The following is a 19,385-nucleotide window of genomic DNA, read 5'->3' as shown; positions in this document are numbered from 1 at the left end:
GGGAAGTAAACTCATGGGACAGTCTTCCCCCCCTTAGCATCTAATACTTTCCTTTCAATAATTAACTCCAAATGAACAAATGAGTCCCTTTCAGGGCACTGTTAGTGTACCGTGTGTGCAAGGATTCTGTAAAAGTGTCTATTCTCTTTTAGTGAAGGTATGGGACGAGGACATACAGAATTAGATTGCTAGAGCAGAACAAATAACAAAGAAGAAATATGTTTGTTAAGGAAAATTCTACCCCACTTTTTCATAGCAGCAAGAGATTTCCATTTCCGTGACTCTGACTGTAAAGATGAAAGTCCTACCTAAGAACAGACTAATCAACTTTCAACTACGTAGAATCTCGCCATTTCATTTTCATTTTCAAGGCTCTCGTCCCTTCTAACTTTTGGTTTCATGCTTCCTTTATCCTGGGTTTCTTTCCAGGCAGGATTATCATAAACCAATCTTTTTCATGGTTATACACAACATATAACAGTCAAAGCTAAAAAAGAATAAGGGCTTAAGAAATGAAAATTTGAAACTAAGCACAGTGCACCCATAAGCGTCAGAGTGCTCTCGGTTCAGGTCACTGCCAGGAGACTGCTTAAGCTACTGGAATGTCTTCTACCTTTATTTTAGATAACTGGAATCCCACCTGGCAGACGTCTTATAGTCCTTGCCACTGAGTGATATACATATTGTTTTTGTGAGTCACCTCATGCAAGGAACTCAAATGGGACCCATGCCAACCATTTACAGAGAGTAGAATTGTGGTGGAAAACTTGGGTATGTCTACCAAAAACCTTCAATACACACAGGCAGTACTTTAATTTTTGTCAAAAAATAAAAATAATATTCAGTTTCTCCTACATATGCCAGACAACTCTTTGATTTTCTTATGCTATAAGGTTTTCTTTCTTTTTTTTTTTAAGGATTTATTTATTTATTTATACAAGCACTGGGTACAGTCAGAAGCGCGGGAGGGTGAGAGAATTCACCAGAGCCAGAGCGGGGAGCAGAACAGGCAGAAGGACCGAAGTACACTGCTGAGGGGAGCAGCGGGCGGCAGGAGAGGTCTGCGCACCATGCAGGACCCTCATCTTGTAGCTGGGGATTGAATCGGCGCCGCGGAGGCTTCAGGCAGCTTCGCAACCCAGCGCGCAACCGCTGCACCACTGGGGAGGCCCTAAGATTTTCATTCTTGTGAATACAATTCAAGAATGTATATGAAGTATAAACTATTTCTCACCACAACATACAGGTATGAAGGAAAAAACCAACACCATGTTTGATCTATATCAAAGGAATATAAATACAAGGATTTTTAACTAAGCATGAAAGTTATACATATCTCAAAAACTAATCTGCAAGTAACCTACACAATTATATACTTAACAATGTTTTTCTAAATTCAGCTAATAATGAAAACCATTTTGCCAATGCCTAAACAAATCTGTAAAAGAATAAAGCAAATTTAAAGGCCATCATAAGCCTCTTTCAATTCACATTTTAAAGCATTTATAACCAGAATCTGTGGACTACATCTCCTTAAGTAATAAAGTAAAACAGCCAAGAGCAAAATCCAGCAACTTCCAAAGAATTAACCACCAAGAGGCAGCTATGTTTGCCAGCCACCACCAATCCTGAGAAAGATTTTTAAATGTTAAACCAAAAACAAAAGCAGGATATTTCTTTGGCCTTTTGTCTGCCCCACTTCCTTGCCAGACCATTGTGTCATTTCATCTCTCCCATCAGATATTTAATAAAGTTTTAAACGGCATGAACAAATGAACCCTGAAAGTGCATTTCCCATTAATTAGTGCAATGCAGTCTCTACATATTCTTTGCCTAAAATAATCAGGTGAGTAAGGAAAAAGGAGAGTTGAAGCTCCAGTTTTCAGGACATGGCTAAGTTGTGCTGCTGGCTCAGAACCTTCCTGCCTGAGGAGTACATTGTCTAGTTGCTCTGAGCACTCTCAGGTATTACAGTCCCCCGGTAATCAAGACCTTTTGGATACATACTCAGGCACCGGTAGTTCCTGAACACAGGGATAGTATGGGGCTGCACAGCTAGGCAACACACGAGCTTCTGAAGACTCTGTCCATGCCACACTGAGCCCAGCAAATTTGGGGACAAACGGTTTCACATCTGCTGACAACTTGATACCCTGAGGGGAAAAAAAGGGGTTCTGGCTACATACATTTTGAGATCAACCAAATATAAGCAAACCACCTCCCACTCCCAAGAGAGTCGCTGAGTTCCAGCAATCCCAAAATGCTGTGGTTGTTCAAATACTTCTGCCTAATAAAGACAAAAATTATTTCGCTCAATTTCTCCCTAAATGCTTTTTACTAGAAAAAGTAGTTATGAAATATTAAAAGTGAAAAATGCGGGCAAGCAATTAACGTGGAAGAAAAATTCAAACCCAGATTATATAGCAATAGTTAGGACCACAACTGACAATGGTACCTTAATTTTATTTCACCTGTGTCTACGTTAGTTAGGGATAACCGAGGAACTGTGGGCAAATATACCCGGGAAATGCTTAACTGTAACCCTTGTTCTTGACTTTTAGTTTTCAGACCCTATCAGGAAATTTACCTTTGTAATTTCATACCCAGGTGTTTCTAATTCGCCTGAACACCATTTGCGCGGTCACCAGGGCTCCATCTGGCGGTCACGCAAAGCGCTTCGCGCGCAGAGATTTAACAGGCTCTGCTCCCGGGTATGGCCACAAGCGCCCGCAGCCTCGAGACCAGCCAGGGTCCCCCGACAAGAGCTTTCCTCACCGCGTTTCCCCGTGGCAGTGAAGGCGCGCCCCGGGGTTCAGTTAGCGGACGCCCGCCCGCCGCCCCGCGCCGTGCCCACTCAGTCTCCGGCCCACGCCGACGTCCTCACCTCGCCTGGGGGCTCCCGCGGCCTCTCCGAGGCCATGGCGGACGGCTCGGAGGAGCCCCAGCCGGGGAGCCCAGTAGCGGCCCGGGAGGCTGGCGGGACAGAGCCGCGGCGCTTTTCGTCCCCACGGTTCCGCCTTCGGAGCCGACGCCAGGATGTGCGTCACAGAAACGCGACCCGATCCACCCCACTTCCGGCGGAAGCGAGGGAGGCGGAGGCGGAAGCAGCTCTGGGCCTGCGCAGTAACTCCGTTAAGAGCAGCGCCCGGTGGGGTTATTGAGTGGTCGCTACGAAGGCAGCGGACGTTGTCCAATTGCGGGCCGGCAAGGAGAGGGTCTGTGGAGACGCTACAGACCTGGGGATTGGGACTCGGCTCCTAACCTAGCAGAAAATTTCGTAACTGCTAGGTCCCTTCTAGCACCCCGCTACCCCGCCCATTAGAACACTGGGAAAGGTGGCGGTGCAAAAGTGCACAAGGCGTGATGCAGGACATGATGTGGGGAGGGACAGAGGATACAGGGGCCAGATGGATTGAAGGTTGACCAGTGTGGGCGAAAACTGTAGGCTGGAGAATAAATGTAAGTTTCCTCTTCTTGCCCATGGCCATCGGTTGAGTGACTACCAGGTGATGAGTCAGGAAATGCAGACCCCTCCAGCTCTATTCCATGGATCCCTGGGCGGGCCCGTAGGTTGACTAACCATGCTTGGACACACCCAAACCTCAAGAGTGCTAGGAGTTTGGGCAGTAATCAGTGCTAGAGGGTCCCCCCTCTGGTTTCTTTAGGGTCGACTCCAAAAGCAATTAAGTTTATGTAAAACAGTCCTGCCATCTTTGGATTGCTGATCCTAGAAGCAGCTCTAGCTGATGGGTCTCTGGGGATCAGGGGCTGAGGCTAGTGTTCATCACTACTCTCAGTATTGTGCTCCTAATGTGAAGGCACCCCTTTCTCTACAGAACCACCAGACTAGGGCTTTATGTTCTATTAAATTTATCTCTGGTCTCTTCCTAATTAAATGGTATTCTCATCACACTGAGCTATTTTAAGCCCATTTAATATTTCTTTAAAGTAAATTTATTACCTCAGGACTAGAGCAACCTCAAGTCACAAATCAACCTTAAGAAAATAAACCTCAGTAACTTCAGTGATAAATGCAACATACAAACTTTATTTAACAAAAGTAACAGGTAAAATCAAACAGGCACTTATATTAAGAGAACTGACTACAAGAAATTTGTCTTAAACATCTTACAGTAACCTACTTGCAGTTGCATTTAACTGAGCTCTGTTGCTGTGAAGAATACAGCTCATGCACAGGTATGGATGAACAATTTGTACATTTTTCAAGTATTCACTGAATACTACCTTATATACACATATACATTAAATTTGAAAGATTGAATTTGACGATCCCAGATATACTTCATTTTTGTTGATCTTTTGGAAGAGGTCGTCTAAAGAGAAGAATATGTGGTTCTGTGGAAAGAAAATTAAAAAAAAATCATTTTAGTATATAATATGGTCAATTTTCAACTCATTCAAAAATTGAAAGAATTTTCAACCAATCCAAAAATAAAGTAAAATTTATGGTCAGTTAAAATACTTATTTGAGGTAGCTTCAATGTCAATGCCAACAGTATGCAGAAGAAAACAATCTGACAATCAGAATATTTTGCCAGGTTTTACCCACCTTTGAAAAAGAATAGTTAAGTAGAGAAGCTACTTCAGGGAATGATTTCTACATTTAGAATCTTAATCCCAGTGAAAAGTAGAGAGGTAGTTATAAGTTATATTTTCCTCGGGAAGATATCTAACACCTCATTGAAAAGCCAACAGCTGGGAAAATGAAGGTCCCATGGGCCTCTCCCTGTAGACTACGTCAGTAGGTAGGGACCAGGAATCTAGTTACGTTCCTCAGTTGCTTTGTATCATCTCGAGAAAGACCTTTTTAAACTCCAATACAAACACACACCCCCAATTCCAAGAAAGTTATGTTTCTTTAAGTTTTTGATGCTGCCGCTTTTCTTTAACAAGAGTAGAAAGCAAGATAGCTTTAGCTCCACCTAACTCAGTCAGCTTCTACTGTACGACTTCTAATTTTTGTTCAAAGCATTCTAAATCCCTTAAGATTTATTGATAACCCAAAAGAATAAATTCCAGAAATTTTTGGTGTATTTTACTATCTAGCATCTAAAAATCCTTCAGGCTAATAACACCACTTTATGCATGAGTACTCCTAATGCATGAAAAAGACAGCACATGTGAGTTCACAAGCTGTTATTAAATTTTAAATGGTACATACCATTGTCCTTTAATAGTAAAGACTAAAGGAAGACAATTGCATTAATTTCTAAGCACAGAACTTAAAAACACTTCTTTAAACAAGTTCTTAGTTTTCAAAGAGGGGACACACCAGCATTCTAAATATATACTTCTATTTTGGGTCAGCTAATGCTGCATGCTAAATAGCAACTTACCTGGTTCATGAATCATGTAATGAACCCAGCCTAGACTCTGTTGGACACCGAGTCTCCTCCATTCCTCTTCAGACATCAGATGGGTTTTGGGTACTTGTTTGGAAAGTTCTCTGGGTAACATGACATGCCTGTCAAAAAGACATCAAGCATTTGTGCTCTGCATAAATATGTGTTTTGTACATTTATGATTATGAAGGCATCTTTGGGCTATTTAAAATTTGAGCTTTTTGTCCTCAAAACAATTCTTTAAAGCAATTCTATTTGTCATATTATAGCTGGTGTCACTCTTGAAGATTACCACCCTTAATTCTGATTCTCGATGGCTTCAAATTAGAAAATTAATGCTATGCAATTCAAATGCAGAAGGCTATCTTATTAGTATTAACTTTTTCTGTTTCCCCAACAAAGACTGCTTATTAGTGGTCTCAATCATCTTTAGGAATAGAACCCCCAAAACTAAATTGGGCACACAGTTACCCAAAACTTCCTGAAGCTACTTTGGGTCATGTGACTAAATTGAAGCTAACAGGATACAAGCAGAAAACATGCAACTTGTGGAAAAGGTCTTCAGAAGAAACATGACTGACTCTTCTTTTTCTCCTTCCTACTGGCTCTGATCAGGAAGCTAGAAAAGACATCCAGGACCAAAGAATGGAACGCAAACTGAAGATAGCCCCTGACTATGATCCTAACCCTTTAGAGCCTTTTGCACAAGACAGAAAAATCCAAATTTGGATTTCTTTATTCAACATTAGACTTATAGTAGATACAAATTCTTGTATACGCCAGAATTTGCTTTATGCTTTGTATTTTGTTCAAAATTTTTACTAAAAAACAGTAATTGCAGGGCCTCCCTGGAGCACAAGGGGTTAAGAAGAGCACTATGAAGCTGTCCGCAGTCTCTGCAGTCATACATCCCCCCACTACCCCCTCAGCCAGGGAGCTGCCCACATGGCACAACAGACCTCTCCTGCCTGGTCTGCTGCTCCCCTCAGCGGTGTATTTCAGTTTGCCTGTTCTCCTCCCCACTCTGTCTCTGGTGAATCCTCTCACCCCCTGCACCTCTGGCCTGTACCCCAGTTCTTGTATGCATAAATAAATATTTTTAAAAACCCCAGTGATTACGAATACATATGTATCTTCAACCATTAAGTTACTGACCTATGTCCAAAACTTAAGTTTCTTAGAAGACATGTAATATTCTTCTATGCCAAATCAAGAATATGTACAATTTTAGATTTCTGTAATTATTGAAAACATATTGGTAACCCCTTAATCCCCAGACCCATTTTTTACCATTTCTAGTGGCAGTTTAACAGTTTTATACAGAAACATCCATAACCACCACCCAGACCTTTTTCCAGTATGAATTATCTGTGAGGCTACAGAATGAGAAAAAAAGTACAACCTGGCCGCAATTTCTGGCATAGAGGGTAACAAAACCTGTAACCTATTATTAGCATAAGCTGTCATCAACCTACGGGTTTGAGTCTGAGGTTAGTTAATTAAGTACCAATTTAGTATTATTGCAGGACAACATGGAGCCTTAGAAAAATTGTTTATGTTGCTAGATTGCCAGGAGGTCATCAAGTCAAATTATGTCATAGTTGCTGCATAAACTCTTAAGGCTCTACTAATACACTGTTATCTTATTTCTACCTTCTACCACAACTGATTAGTCTCAAAAAGATTAATGCTAACTAGCTTTGTAATGTATATCCACATAAATTATTTCCCAAATTCACTATTTCAGTACCATAGGGCATGGGGGGTGGTGGTGGGGGGTGGAGAGTGTTAAGAAGGCCAAAAATAAGTAAAGGAGCTACTAAGGGAATACTGGAAGTCCCAAATTCGAAAGGTAGTTGTGGAAAGGTTTTTTAAAAATACAAAATCACAGCTTTTATGAACTTAAATCCATACAATCCAGCATACTCCTTACATGTAACCCCATTTAGTTCTGAAGCTCATTTAGAAAAACAACAAGTAATTTCATAGTGGCAAAAGTAAATACTAACCATTGAAGTATATATATCGCATGCCATACCACCACACACAAACCATCCTGGAATCACACTTCGGTGATTTATCATCAGTATAGCCTTGCCTTTAAATGTATCTCAGGAGATTATTATTCTGTCTCATAACACGACTTGGTGAAGACCAGCTTTAATACTGGGTTAGAATATATCACTTGGCTAGGACAACACTTTCTTCTATACTACAAACAATCCACTTCATCAGGCTAAAATGTTAACACAGCCTTCCTTACTCGGTGCTTATAAAGATTGTGCTAGCATATTAAAAGTAAAAATGTTACTCCTAAGAGACATCTTGAAAATAATCTACTTGGGGCGAGAAGTGTTTCAGAGTAGTGTTCCAGATTTTAGAACGGTATTTAGAGTTTACGTTACTGGTTATCCCCAGCTGGGCTCTTAGGTTACATCACACAGTTGAATATTATGCCCACATATGACATGACTGGAACTATCTAGTACAAAAGATGACTGACTTCAAATTTACCTACAGTTAGAAGAAAACTTTTGCAGCTAGGAATATGAAACACAACGAGGGTGTCACTAATTTTAAAGTTACCCTAAAAGGTCCTATTTTTCTCCAACGAAGACAGGCCTCCTTGACACCAGGGGATAAACAGAGGCAGGCCACCCTCTTTTTGTCCTTTCTCCCTCAAGTAATTTTCTCGTAAATCCAAGCTAAGGGGAGAGAATTCAGAAAACAAGATCATTTACTCGGCCCCGCCTACTTCTCGGCGCCGACCCAGAAAGCAGCGTCGCGGGCACCCCAACGGGGAGGGGGAGGGGCGGCCGGAAGCCACGCCCCAGTGGAGTCCCCGCGTACAATGAGGCTCCGGATCGTTAGGGGCCGCTTCCTCCCCGTCACCCGCCGCGGACCCAGTTTTCCACATTGGTTTGAAGCCCCAGATGCCACAGCGCCAGTCAGCTGGCAGGCGGGGAAGCCACGCAGCCACCCGCACTCTCACCTGAGGCGCCGGCGGGTGTCCTCTCCTCCGGGATCACCCAGGCCCGCGGTTAACTACCGAGCTCCGAGCGCAGGGGGCACTAACAGTGAACACTTCCGAATCCCGATCCAAAAATTTCCCGGGGTTCCCACTCAGGGTAGGTGCTGGCACCGCCGCCCTCAAGAGCAAGACAAGAGGCTCTCCACGCTAGAGACAGACCAAGTCAACGGGCCACCAGCGGGCTGCCGAACACCCTCCGCGGCAGGGCCTGGGGCACCGGGGCGTCTGCGGGGGCGCCCCCATCCCGGAGCGCGCCCCGGCGGTGGTCGGGAACCCGGCGGCGGCAGCCTCTCGCCCGTTCTGTTGGCGCCGGCCTCGTCCTCACCCACCTAACAAAGGGCAGGGGCCCGACGGGCAGGAAGCCCGGCCCCCACTTCCGATCCGACCGAACCCCGACACGGCCCGACGTGATTAAAGCCCGAGGGCTTCGACCAGGACTCGCCCCCAGCCCCGACCTGAGGAACTTCGAGCCCGACATGGCCGCGGCCCCTACTCAAGCCCTCACACCCGCCCCACAGTCGACCCCCGACCCCGGTCCGGCCCGAAGCCTGGGACCGAGCACAGCGACCTCGGCCCAAATCCGACCTCCAACAACCCCTCCCCACCGCCCGGAGCCCGCATCCGGTGCTGCGGCTGAGGAGCCATCCTGCAGCTTACCGGTACTCGTAGTGTTCGTCGAAGTATTTGTCCGAGTAATAGATCTGCTTGTGGGCCATCCTGCGGCGGCGGGGACGAAGCGACAGGTGCGTGAGGAGCGGACACAGCGCGCCGCACGACCACTTCGGGCCAAGGCAACGACTCGACTGAGACCAACCGACCACAGGCCCAACGAACCCGGTTTGAATCCGACAGCCCGCCGCTGATTGGACGGCGGTGCTGGCCAATCGTCTTCCGCGCATACAGCGGGAAGGCGGGGCTGACTTCCAGCCTATCGTTGCCGCCTCTCCGAGGCGTTCATTCCTAAGACTAGCGAATGAGAGGCCTGTTGCGAGGTTGCCAGCGGGAAGACGTGAATGATTGGCATGACGTGGAGGCGGAGAGCATCCTGAGATAAAGGGGCGTGGTCAAGAACGGGCGGAGCCGGGGCGTTGAAAGCTGCAAAGCGCGTGCGCAGGACTTTAGAACGTTCCAGGTCCGCTAAGCCGTTGGTGCGGCTGATCTGGGGGAGGAATGAGATCTCGCGGAGTTTGGGGAACCCTAGGCGGGGCCGCTCGCTGAGCGGTCGCCGTTGCGCAAACTCAGTTTGGGGCACGCCCGGTCGCGCAGGTGTGTGAGCCCTGAGGCGAGTGAGGAGTCGGGCTGGGGCGGGCGTGGAGGGAGTCCTGAGTGGGAGTGTGACGGGGTGGGGCTCCGCAGCCGCCCGAAGCCGGGTTTGTGGGTGAGGCACGCGGCTGCGTGGAGGCTACCGAAAGCCGCGGCAGAGCGGCGCTTAGTGGCTGGCGGAGGGGGCGGGCGGCGGGCGGTGCGTGCGCGCGGCCTTGGCCCGCTGGGGCGACCCTCTCTGGCGCTGAGGCGACGGGCGGAGGCTCCCCGGGAACAGTGTTGCTCCCGGGCGCTGGGGTCCCGGGGGCTTGGGAAGTTCCCTCGGCGCCTAGGATGAGCCCTAGTTTAAACACAGGTACCTGCAAAATAAAGCGGCCTGGAAACACGCCAGGGTGGAGACGGCGGTGGCTTTCCGAGGACAAGGAGAGGGAGCTTTTCGGTTTTGGTCACACCGTCCCCCTCGCGCCTGTAGCCGAGGTTTGCACAGTGTTGGTTCCCGCACAATGCCGGTGGGATACACCTCGGGTGGGGGGTGAAGAGGGTAAAGGGGGGTCAAAAGATAGGAGAGGGGGCAAATAAAAGGCTCTTAAATAAACAAGCCACTGCAGCCAAGAGAGCCCCCCAAAACACACGCACGTGCACCCCACACCCGGCGTCTCGTCCTCGGCTCCCCGACGAGCCCCTTCACCTGTCCCCGCCTTCGAGAACAGCGCTCGGTCCGCGGCATCCTGCGGGCTTCTCGCCCGCCCCCGCAGCCGCTGCAGTGGCGTGTTTGCCGGGGTGGGGTGTGTCCCCCACGCGCCCCAGGACACCTTTGGGAGGTGGAGAAGGACAACCTGGGGAAAGGCTTCCATGGCAGAACCTGGAAAAGAAAAGCTGCTTAAATGTGTTTTTACGGACATACTGTGCAGGATTTCACACACAGGTGTTAGCAACGCCCATGTACCACTCAGCTTCAGCAACAATTTGCCTGTTTTGTTTCCTCTGTTGATTTCCCCCCCACCCCCAGCCAAGAATAACTTTGAAGCACCCTAAATATAATGTCTTTTCACTCTGAAATAATACTTTTGTGCACATCTCTGGATTCAGTGTACAACTCACTGTCATTACTTAAAATTCCTCATTATTCTCCACTAGCTGGTTCAGATTCCCCAGTGGCCTCACATACGAACTTTTTCGGTTGGTTGATTGGTTTGAATCTGCATCCAGTCTGCTCCACTGCCAACAGCAGTCACATTTTTAAATACGAATTTATCAGAGAAGCCAGGTATTTGTGCCTTTGGAACATCCTACAGTTAATTCAATGTATGTAGGTAATTACTTTCTTGTGGTTTTATTTAATTTTCTTTCCCTGTAATTCAATATTTAGATTCTAGGTTTAAAAAAATTGTCCAAATCCATATAGCAAGTAAGTGCACATGCAAATTTGAATCCAACCTGTCTTGACTCCAGAGTTAAGCCTCTTAGCCACTATGGTATATTTTTGCTTTTCTAATAGAGGGATGGATGCTTGTGAAGGCTGAGGAAATACAGAATGCTGAGTGGGTTTGGTTTAGAGTGTTGAGGTCATGGAGAAGAAAGTTGTGGGAAGTGAATGTGGGAGGGGGGATGTGGCAGATGAAAAAATGGCCACACAGATGTCCATGTCCTAGTCCCTAGTCCCTGTGCATGAGATGGTACCTTCTATGGGGAACAGGGACTTTACAGATGTATTAAGGATTTTTATTCAGGGTAATTATCCTGGATTGTGAAGGTTGGCCCAGCACTATCACAAGGGTCCTTATAAGAAAGACAGCCTCAAAAGCAACATGATTCATAATTTTTAGAAAATGGGTTCATAAAGCATTGACTAAAGGAAAGAAACTGATAACACTTTATATTGGAAATAAAGTGACTTAGTATATTTATTGTCTAAAAAATCAAGAATTGAGAAAAAAATGTTACTGTAGATTCAGAAACCAACTAGAATAGACTGGCCCAGAGAGGAGTGAGTGCTTGCTAAGACACTTAGTTATGTTGGTAAGTTTAAGAAGCTGAAAGAGATTAGGAATCTATCATTAGCACCACTGGCTACTGTTCTTGCTACATCTGCAATAGCGAAATTAGATGCTTCAAGTACCACATCTCTCTTTGGGGTAAATTTTAAGTTGTCACAAATACTCCAGCCCTGTTACACTTGTCATTTTCAAGGTGACCTCTCTCCATCCAGTAGCAGGTGGTCCACCCTTGGTTTGGGCCTGTAACTCGCTTTTACAAGAATGTGACTGAAAGTGGAACTAAAGGGAATTGTGCTTAGTGAAGTATGCCACACAGAGAAAGACAAACACCATATGCCTTCACTCATTTGGCATAGAGAAAACAAACATTAAATACAAAGAAAAATATGCTTTTGCACTATAAAACAAATTAGTGGTTACCAGAAGGGAAGGGGGAAAGCAAGGGTGAGTAAATGAAGAAGGGAACAATGGCCCCTACATGTCAATACATGCAGAAAAAATATCTGGTAACATCTTGATTTCTAATAAAAATGATCAAAATGGAGGAAACTTTCTTAGTTGATGCAGGTAACATACCTGAGCCCTACAGCAAACACACACATATTAATGGAAAAAGTTTAGACACATCTCTTTTAAGATTGGGAGTAGTGGGCCTCCCTGGTGGTGCAAGGGGTTAAGACACAACCCTTGAAGCAATCCACAGCTACTGTAACATGAGTTCGATCTCTGGCCAGGGAGCTACCCCCATGGTGCAGTAGACCACTCCTGTCTCACCAGCTGCTCCCCTCAGCAGTGTATTTCAGTCAAATCGCCTATTCTGTTCTTCACTCTGTCTCCAGTGAATCCTCTCACCCCCCACACCTCTGTCCTGTACCTCAGTTCTTGTATGCATAAATAAATAAATTTAGAAAAAAAAAAAGATTGGGAGTAGTACAAAGATGCCTGCTATCACTATGTGCAAATAGGCTGTTGTCCTATCTGTACCATGATGTGAAAGAGTTTGCAAGTCCTGCTGTAAACCAATGAATTCTGCTTATCTGTTTGACTTCTTCATTGCAAGGCCAGTCTTGTTTTCTGTTCATATTCTCCGTCAACTATTGTAGACCAATAAAAAACAGCTCCACCCTCCCTTGGGTAGGGCAGGGAACCTGGACACCCCCCCCCCCTTTTCCTGAGAGTTCCTGAATTACTAGTTTCAGATGCTCAGAGTTGCATTTTTAATTCACTGAAAAGGGACTGCATGCTTATTTTTGGAAATGTTTGAAAACAGAAGGCCAACTAGCCCTTCCCATCTTAAAGGCCTGTGATGCTTAGTTGTTGTCCATGCATAATTACTCCTCTCAGCAGTTTTGAGGAGGAGGAAGAGAAATGCTAAAGAATACTTTTGAAAATAAAACTTGTAGACTCAATTTTTTGACTTTTATCAGGAAAATGTAGAAGAAACATATGAGTAAACTTATTTTAGGAATTGAAGTGACTTTAAGTGGGAAATTTCTAACCCTAGCAGCAATGAGTCATTTCTGCAGTGTTTGTAACACATTATTTCTGCAATGACATTTAAATTTGAAAACATACCTGGGAAATGCAATGTGATCCATTTTTTTCAACCATGTGTCGCATATGTATTTTGTTTGGGGATGCCAGGGGCCTGCCATGGGGGGCTGTAGTGGGTAAGACAGACAAAGGATTTATTCATGCTGAGCTTCCAGTTCCTGTCTGACTGGACTGTCTGGCGGTAAACACAGAAACTATCAGGGTGACTCCAGGTAGGGTTGTGTGGTCAGAGGAAATCAAATCTGCTGGTGTGAATGATAAACAGATAGGTGGGCAGGTGTTGGTTTTCAGCAGGCCCCAGAAAAGGCCTCACAGATAATGTATGACCTTAAAAGGAAATTATGCAGTCCTATATGAGCACAAAGAGAAGCCCACTTCCCAAAGAAGGTATTCACTCCTCCTGAGGACATTGAAGTGGTGCCCAGAGTGGTTTGAGTGGAGTGGTTTGCAGGGGTCAGCTCAGTGACAGTGACATAGAGCAAAACAGTCACCTTTGTCTTTCTAAAGACTTATAAACTGTATTTGGGATGAAATCCTTATCTTGATACCTTCTTCTCTCTCCTCTGCAATTCCAGCAGCAGCCACGAGAGGGCTTGCTGCTCCTTCGCTTCCAGGCGGTGGCTTTGGAGAGAGTGTGGGTACTGGTGTTTCCCTAAATGCTAACAAGTGCTCTGGAGGGTAGAGGAAGCCTGGCAATGTTGCTCTTTTCCTTGTTGTAAATAATCCCCCGATGCCACATCTCAAGGGTCAACTGTTTAGCAAGGTTCAGAGGATTCTCAGTAACAGCACAGCCCAGTTCAAATGGCTACTAGCAGAGTATGAGGAACACCCCAGCAGGGGGGGAGGCAAAAACCAGCCACTGACAGGGACAGAGCCCTGACAAGCAGGGACCTGGAAAAGTAGGAAACTTCCTGATGCTGAAATATGGACCTTGCTCGTTAAAACACTAGACTAACTAGCAAATCAAAATAGCTAACAGAGGTAGAAAACATTCCAGATAGTTGGGGGGCAGAAGGGGTAGAAGAAGAAGGCTCCCAGGCAGCCGGAAAAGTAGAAAACAAGAGAATACCTTTCTGGAAACCAATATTAAAGATCCTTACCAGGAAATGATGCTTGCTTCCTAGAAGTAAGCACTCTGAAAATCTGAATCACTGAGCTTAGTATTAAGTGTTAACTACTTTCACTTGTCATATTTAGGCTTATTTCAGACTTGGTGTTATTTGCTCAATACATACTTGAATCCAAAAAAGAACTTCAGAGAATGTCTAACTTGGGTATACTACAGGTACTTGTTTTCACAGTATACATACAGCGTCTTTGATATGCTGGTAGAGAGGAAAATCTTTTAAATCTTTGATTTTCCAATGATTTGACCCTGTAAACTGGGTACATGTGAAACTTAAAACAGAAAAGAAAATGAGGGGACGAATTTTGGAGCAAGAGAAAAAAAGAACTTATTAATTTCATCGTTCACAAACCACCCTGCTATCTTTGAAAGTAGACATCAGCCCACTGTGGCACCTGGAGAAGCCCCACAATAAATGGGTGGGACAAATAAAGACAGGGCTGCTGACTGACTTCAGAATGGGGGGTTCAAGCAGGAACCTGGTATAGGCCTGGTATAGGTTCCAGCCCTGGTATAGGCCAGAGCCTCAGTAACAGCACCTGGAAACTGGCTGGACATGCAGCATCTCGGGCCCACCTGCGACCCACTATATCAGAAACTCTGATGGGGCTGGGGGACAGCAATGTGTGTTTAATCAAACCCCTGCTAGTGAGTCTGAGAATCATGGCGTCTCATGGGACTTTTTCTCCTCTGAACTGAGCCTTTTATTCTCCCTAGCTTTTTATTAGCTTGAGGCACAGGCCATATGTTTTTAAATGGGAAGGGGCCTCTTTTTCTCCCTATTTTTTTCCTACCTAAAATTTTAGGATGAAATAGTCATTCCTCGTAATGACATTCAAGTCAATGATAGTGGTACCCATAGCCTAGGCCACGGAGCATGGGTGCGTGGTGGGCTCTGCCATCTAGGTTGATGTGATGACACTCTGATGCTCCCACAGCGACAGTCACCGTACAACATATTTCCCAGAATGTATTATCATCATTAAACAATGCAGGACTGAGATTTGTAGGGGCAAAAGACAATGTTTAACATATGTGTAAAACTAAAGAATAATCAAATCAACACTGCATTTAGGAGTTAGAATGTCACTATTCCCTGACGCATCTCAAAAAGAATTGTGTTTTCAGATATAGGCCTTTGGAGGTAAGGACTATTTTTTTAAATGGCTCTTTTATTATTATTACTATTACTTCAGAGTTCATAGTATTAGACTTCAACCATTTCAAGGATCAGACATATTTTAATGCATAGCTTCCAGTTTCTGTTCCCATTATAGTATCTTCAGCCTCACAGATGTTCTATATGAGTCAGTTCCTTAGAATTTTTTTAATTTTGTGAACTTCAGAGTCCACATTATTGGTTAGTTGCAAGGTTAAAACATTCATTTTATTCTCTATAGCTTCCAATTTTGTTGTTCTTCATAATATCCTCATTAAAATTCTATGATTCAGTCTTTCTTTCCTTTTTTTATTTTTTATAAAAATGTCTGGTGTTCAGGCAAAGACTGATTAAACTAGCTGTATAGGCATTAAACGTTAATGCCTTTTTGTTTCATTTTTACCCACATATCAGTAGTTACCATGGTTACTGAGAAGGACCCAGGCAGTGCCAACTTGCAGACGTGTTAATATGTTTTCCCTGGCTCAATCTCTCAGTTACTACAATATTACAGTAACTATTTTTCAGGGGAAGCATTTTTTTCTATCCTAGGTTAATTTAGGGAACTTATTATCTCTTATTCTATACACCTGACTCAACCAACTCACTGTGCAAAAAAGTGCTGTTACAGCTATATCTGGCAGACCCAGGCGACCCACACAGAGAACTTAAAGAATGACAATTCTACTCCCCTGTCTGTTTATACATTTATTTACCATCTATAATCATCTCACTTCAATGATGAGATAGGCCCACATTCTCCATGTCCTTATGATCTCAGTTGAGTTCTTAGAATTACTTTGGTTGCAAGTAACAGAAGCCAACTGGAGAAGTGGGTATTTCATGCCCCAGGGTGGGGGGAATGCAACTGGAACCAAGGACTTGAGTGCTTCAATATTTTGTCTTTTTTTTTTTTTAAGATTTATTTATTTATTTATACAAGCACTGGGCACAGTCAGAAGCGCGGGAGGGTGAGAGGAGTCACCAGAGCCGGATTGGGGCGCAAAACAGACAGACTGACGAAATACACTACTGAGGGGAGCAGCGGGAGAGACAGTAGAGGTCTGCGCGCCATGCGGGGGTCCAACCGGCGCTGCAAAGGCTGTAGGCAGCTTCACAGCAACCGCTGCGCCACCAGGGGAGACCCAATATATTGTCTTCTTTTTGCTGTTTCCTGTTATTTCTTTCCTTGTGATGGTGGTGGTAAAATGCACACAACATAAAGTTTTACCATTTTAACTACACAGTTCTGTAATTTTAAATACATTTATGTGGTCATTCAACCATTAATCATCACTCATGTCCAGATCTCTCTCATTATGTTAACCTGAAACTCTGTCCCAATTTTACCATGATTCCTCACCCCCTCTCCCTGCTCCTGGTAACCACTATTTTACTTTCAGTCTTTAGGAATTTGACTAAGTACCTCATATAAATGGGATTGTAAAGAATTTGTGACCGGCTTATTTCATTTAGCATTGTGTCCTCAGGTTTCATCAGAAATCCCTTCCTTTTTCAGGCCAAATGAAATTCCACTGGATGGATATACCACAATTGGTTTATCTAATTCCTTCGATTCTTTCACTATAGGACATTGGGGTTGTTTCCACTTTTTCCTTTTTTTTTTTTTTGACTATCATGAATAATGCTGCTATGAACATGGGTGTGCAAATATCTGTTTAAATCCCAGATCTCATTTCTTTTGGGTATACACCCAGGAGTGGAAGTGCTGGATGATAGGGTAATACTATGTTTTATATTTTGAGAAATCAACATACTGTTTTCCACAGCAGCTGCGCCATTTTACATTTCCCCCCAACAGTGCAAAAGACCTCTAATTTCTTCACGTTCTTGCCAATACTTTATTTTCTAGGGTTTGTTTTCTGCTTTTATATTTTAATAACAGCCATTCTAATGGGCGACAAGTGGTATCTCATTGTGGTTTTGATTTGTGTTCCCCTAATGATTAGTGGTAATGAGCACCTTTTGGCGTGCTTTTAGCCATTTGTATATCTTCTTTAGGGGTGTCTACGAAAATGCTTTGCCCATTTTTCTGGTTGGTTGTTTGCTGTTGTTGAGTTGTAGGCGTTCTCTATATATTCTAGATATTAATCCCACAACAGATTTGCAGGTACTTTCACCTGTTCCATAGTTTTACTCTGTTGAGTGTGACATTTGATGCACAAAAGTTTTCAATTTAGATGAAGTCCAATTTATTTACTTATTTTTTTCTTTTCCTGCACTTCCAGTGTCATATTTAAGAAACAGTGCCAAATCCAGTGTCACTAGGCTTTTACTCTGTTTCCTTTTTTTATTTCCTTTATTTATTTATTTATCCTATTTTTGGATAAATATTAGGATAAATATCCTATTTATAATAGGATAAATATCCTATTTTTATTTCCTTTTTAAATTTATTTATACAAGCATTGGGTACAGTCAGAAGCACGGGAGGGTGAGAGAATTCACCAGAGCGGAGAACAGAACAGACAGACTGATGAAATACACTGCTGAGGGGAGCAGCGGGTGCGGCAGGAGAGGTTTGTCTTGCCATGTGTGACCCTCGCCGGCAGCCGGGGATCAAACCAGCATTGCAGAGGCTGCAGTCAGCTTCGCAGCCCAGCACTCAACCTCTGCACCATCACGGGAGGCCCTCCTTTTTTTTTTTTTTTTTTCCTCTCATAATCTATATTGGTTGTTTAGAGGATCATTACACAGATATCAATTTATAAGCAATTCTTAACATACACACGCAAAATCTAAAATATCACTGTGATTCTTTTCTAAGCAATTATTCCAGTGACTTTGCACCTTAAAATTTGAAGACAAATTTTCTTTAACTGACTATCAAGCACCAATATCTTCAAATGTTGATGAGTTGTTATAAGTTCCACTAACTCACAATTTAGTATCATAGGCAATACATACTCAAAATTTTTTTCAAACAGCCAGGCACATAAAAGTTTTTATTAATCCTCTGATAAAAAATCTGCACAACCACCACAGACATAGACAAAGTCACTGCAGAATCTTTACTCCTTTTTGCCAGCACCATCATTGGCCTTTGCAGTCCCCCTGATCGTCTTGATTCTCTTCCTGCATGCCTTTTGCTGTTTTCTTGAGGTCTTTTTCTCCTCTTACGGGCCATGCCTTGTAAGTCTGTTTAGGTTCATTTTTCTTTGCATTGTCCAAGGAGTCGTAAATCATGCCACAGTCAGTTGTTTCGCCACCACCAAAGTGGGTTCTGAATCCAAATACAAAGATGACATTGGGGGTGGTCTTGTACATTTTAGCTCATTTTTCCCGAATTTCTGTCCCAGGTGCCGTTGCCTTCCAGAGTGAAGGATGATCATTTGTTTCGGCCGAAGCAGTGGATTGGTCATGAACTTCCTGGTCCGAATAGTTACTGTGTTGTGCATGATGGCTCTGGGGTTTCAGGCAGCCAGGGAGGAAAAACCAAATTCAAATTTTAATATTTGACTGCACATTAGCAAATTTACTAGGAAAACTGGACAAGCATGACTGAAGATGTTACGGAGTGGGTGAAATTCTGGCAAGAGAGGGAAAATCAAGGAGTGGTTCTCATTAGGAAACAATCTTACCAACAACATGGGAGGGCCTTCCTGGTGGTGCAAGGGGTTGAGCACTACACTGTGAAGCAATCCACGGACTCTGCAGTACAGTTCAATCCCCCGCTGGCCAGGGAGCAACCCACATGGAGCAGCAGACCTCTCCTGCTTCACCTGCTGCTCTCCTCAGTAGTGTATGTCAGTCAATCTGCCTGTTCTGTTCCCCACTCTGTCTCTGGTGAATCCTCTCTTTCTCTCTCTCTCTTTCTCTCTCCTGCAAATGCGCGCACACACACACACACACACACACACACACACACCTG

The 19,385-nt window shown here is 44.2% G+C and overlaps 2 protein-coding genes and 1 pseudogene across 4 annotated transcripts in view; all 3 read right to left on the bottom strand.

Moving 5' to 3' along the window:
- The window catches only part of SECISBP2 (SECIS binding protein 2), a gene marked incomplete at both ends in the record, with an annotated part of 28,460 nt that extends 25,540 nt beyond the window's left edge, over positions 1 to 2,920 (bottom strand). For both annotated transcript variants that reach the window (XM_084236670.1, XM_084236669.1), the window contains 2 exons: positions 2,008 to 2,153; positions 2,885 to 2,920. In XM_084236670.1, the coding sequence (XP_084092796.1) occupies positions 2,008 to 2,153; positions 2,885 to 2,920 (182 nt within the window). The remainder of the gene's footprint in view (positions 1 to 2,007; positions 2,154 to 2,884) is intronic.
- Positions 2,921 to 4,277: 1,357 nt separating this feature from the next.
- On the bottom strand, positions 4,278 to 9,110 carry CKS2 (CDC28 protein kinase regulatory subunit 2; the record flags this gene model as incomplete). The annotated part of the gene is made up of 3 exons (XM_084238818.1): positions 4,278 to 4,356; positions 5,358 to 5,485; positions 9,052 to 9,110. The coding sequence occupies 3 exons, from the start codon at positions 9,108 to 9,110 to the stop codon at positions 4,304 to 4,306; spliced, it is 240 nt and encodes a 79-aa protein (XP_084094944.1). The 3' UTR covers positions 4,278 to 4,303.
- Positions 9,111 to 18,440: 9,330 nt separating this feature from the next.
- LOC311174092 (small ribosomal subunit protein eS24-like) lies at positions 18,441 to 18,912 on the bottom strand (annotated as a pseudogene). The gene has a single exon. The product of its transcript is annotated as a small ribosomal subunit protein eS24-like (transcript).
- Positions 18,913 to 19,385: the final 473 nt, after the last annotated feature.

This window comes from Talpa europaea (assembly GCF_964194135.1).
Source record: "Talpa europaea genome assembly, chromosome: 7".
In the NCBI taxonomy this organism is placed as follows: domain Eukaryota; kingdom Metazoa; phylum Chordata; class Mammalia; order Eulipotyphla; family Talpidae; genus Talpa; species Talpa europaea.
Note: the sequence above shows the minus strand (reverse complement) of the source record. Positions and strands in the feature narration are given on the sequence as shown.